At 46.6% G+C, this 2,919-nt stretch overlaps 1 protein-coding gene across 1 annotated transcript; it reads left to right on the forward strand.

The window, feature by feature from the left end:
* The first annotated feature begins 1,231 nt into the window (after positions 1 to 1,231).
* Positions 1,232 to 2,689, forward strand: LOC147752814 (uncharacterized). The gene is made up of 2 exons (XM_086970479.1): positions 1,232 to 1,829; positions 2,249 to 2,689. Exons 1-2 carry the CDS (start codon positions 1,659 to 1,661, stop codon positions 2,687 to 2,689), a joined length of 612 nt encoding a protein of 203 aa, XP_086826605.1. The 5' UTR covers positions 1,232 to 1,658.
* Positions 2,690 to 2,919: the final 230 nt, after the last annotated feature.

A 2,919-nucleotide genomic window follows, 5' to 3' on the forward strand; every position in this document is an offset into this window, starting at 1 on the left:
TACTAGTGTGGTGTCACTATAATATATGCACGTACGTGTATATAAAAATGTTATCATTAAATATGTTAATGCGTCCAGCTTTGCTGCAGTATTTAACTTTTACTTTACCATTGCTGCTTTTTACAATGATGCTTGCCGGCAGGTACAGCCGATTTTAAATGAAATTTTTCACGTTTAATTTTGTTTGTTCGTCGAATCGCTCAGGCCGTGGGCCTTGCACGCGACCTACTCTACATCGTCGCCCTTTGAAGGCCTTTCCTCGAAATTATTTTACACTGCACTCGTGTCATCTTGCTTTTTGGTTTTTTTTTTTCTTTTCGCCATTTTACTCGTTCAGTGACTCCTTTTCCCGCTTTTCCCGTTTTGCACCCGTCAGTTTCATCGAGCGAGACCACTTCGCTCTCAGGCACTTCACTGAGCGCTCGTTCTGCTCCTCTTCGTCCTCAACCTCCTCTTCAGTCTCCTCAGACACCCCTCGATCCCCTTTTCCCCTTCCCTCTCTCTCTGCCTCTTACTTGCGTACACTAGTGCTAGCAACTACGATAGCGTGGCGGTCGTAGAAGCTGCTGCTGAAGCAAGCAGCAGGAGTGGTAGATATGGCACTGCACGCTGGCTGGCTGTATTCATTGTATGGCGGCCTCGCTCCTTGCCTTTTCCTTTGACCATTCCGTTCCGCTATATATATACGTGGAGTGTATGTACTCTCACTAGCCAGCCAGCTATACCGCACACTCATCGTGTTCGGTAGCTGTATTTTTCGGTCTGTCTGTTTGTCTGACTGGACGTACAACGAACGCAAGCAGTTGGCCAACAGCTGCAGTCTGGGCCGACCGCTTTCAAATGTCTGGGAGGGTGAACGTACGACAGAATGTGCAACCGTATTGCAGGTCGCTATCATTATATTATATTAGAAACACTTACAACATATTTAAGCTATTTAAAGAAATTTTTGTTTTGGAAGTTTCGAGACAATGCTTGCTATTTCGAAAAATGGTTGACGAAAGATAATTTGTAGGGTGCGCTCCACGCCACTCCATTTGAAACGACCGGAACCTAATGCATGGGCGGAGCTTTGAGGGTGAGCCCGGTTTTCGGCTCCTGCCCAACGGCTGAGTCTCGCATAGGAAGACTTCCTACCTTGGTGACGTCAGCAGGCTCCGCCTTCGCAGGCTCTTCGGTGCACGATCTCCGACTGCTCGCGAGCTGCCCTGGCGAAGCTCAGGCCGGAGTCCGAGTTAGAACATAGCACAGTGCATAGTCTAGACAAGGACACGACAGCTCCGCAGGGACTGATAGAATAGATACACAAACGCACAAGGAGAGTTCGAATAGGTTTGTTATATCTAGGACAGTGCGGTGTGTTTTTTCAGTGTGTGTACCAGGAGATTACCGCTCACGATAAAAGAAGAGATTTTTCCGGAAAAAAATAAGTGATAAAAGACACTGGATGGCAGCAATATTTTGTGTAAGTCTGCGTGAGCACAGACTGTGACACGCTGTGCGAAATCAGAGCCACTGTGAATGAGCGCGACTACTATAAAGAAGAAAATAGCAGATAGCAGATCGGTGTCGTTTACCAAGAGCTGTGGGTCTGATCATTTGAGTGCCACTCGGAGGCCAATAATTTCTGCCACTGGAAGACCGCTGAGGTCGATGCGATGAGCTGCATGGATGTGATGTACCAGCCCTACTCTGCTGCCTACTTTTCGGGCTATCAGCGGCCAAGTCCCGGCACAGGTGCTGCTAATCTACCTTCAACAAGCGGCTATTTCCTTGGGGGGCCTTCGAGCCCCCAGGATTACCCACCTACGGCTTCGTTCGAACAAAAGGTAAGTACCACCAAGCAGATTGCATTACAAAAGTCTTCCCCCCTGCGATACCCGTACAGTATCCTTCCTGTTACTAGTACTATTCATGCATGCCGTAATGCCTTACCTCCCCCCCCCCCCCCCCCCCGGGAACAGATGTTTCCTAGTGTTTTGTACGGACTTTATATAAACTTGTTTCGTTGAAAACAGAGGATTTTGCGTTTTGCGTTATTCCTAAATATGGAAACAGCGAAAAGAGCAATGGATTGCAATCCGCTAGATTTCTCGCCAACTTACTTTGATTTTAAATTCTCTATATACTTTTCGCTCAGCTCAAGCGAAGAGCGTACAGTTCACTAAACAACACAACAATGAATTGTACATGGAATGAACTGACTATCGAAATGAACATGCCTTTGTCGTTTTTGTCATGAGTGCAGCCCGACATTTTGCAGTTTCAGAAGTTTAACAGTGGTAGCATCCAACACAATCCTGTAAAAGAACTTCACCATCAGCACCAGCAGCATCAACACTACAGTACGCCTTCACCCCCTCATACAACTCATACGGGTTCGCCAGTGGCAGGAACGTCATCTCCAAATCGCCTCGCACCCATTGACCTTCCATCGACGACATCGTCCACTCTATCTACTATTGTTTCCGCAGCTTCGTCTGCGCCCGTGTGCGCCACGCCGCCTGAGTCGGCAGAAAGCAAAGAGGATGTAGGCGAAGCCACCTATGTTTCATCGAAGTGCATCATAATCAAGTACTTCAAGACGGATGTAGCATCTGCCCTTGATGACCACTTTCAAAAAGCCCTTGCCCAGGCCGGATTTGGAGGGCCAAGCCGTCGAAATGATGAAGATTCCACTGGTGAGTAAATGTTCAGAGTTTACTGTGTAATTTCGTCTTGTTTTGTTGTCATATCGAGCGATTTTCTGATATATCCATGATTTCATATTTAAGAAAATCTGGCGCATCATGAACAGCTATAGATTTCCGTAATTTCCGAGTAAAAAGGAAAGAACATCGAGACGGTGAAGACAGTGTAATTTTTGTACAAAGCATCAATGACAACGTCTAATTTGATGAAAAATAAACGAGCGCCTTT

Source organism: Varroa jacobsoni, unplaced genomic scaffold, assembly GCF_002532875.2.
Source record: "Varroa jacobsoni isolate VJ856 unplaced genomic scaffold, vjacob_1.0 scaffold_965, whole genome shotgun sequence".
NCBI lineage: Eukaryota > Metazoa > Arthropoda > Arachnida > Mesostigmata > Varroidae > Varroa > Varroa jacobsoni.

Coding starts and splice junctions, on each gene's coding strand:
- LOC147752814 (XM_086970479.1), top strand. CDS start 1,659: ATGAGCTGCATGGATGTGATGTACCAGCCCTACTCTGCTGCCTACTTT. Junction 1,830..2,248: donor CGGCTTCGTTCGAACAAAAG/GTAAGTACCACC, acceptor TCATGAGTGCAG/CCCGACATTTTGCAGTTTCA.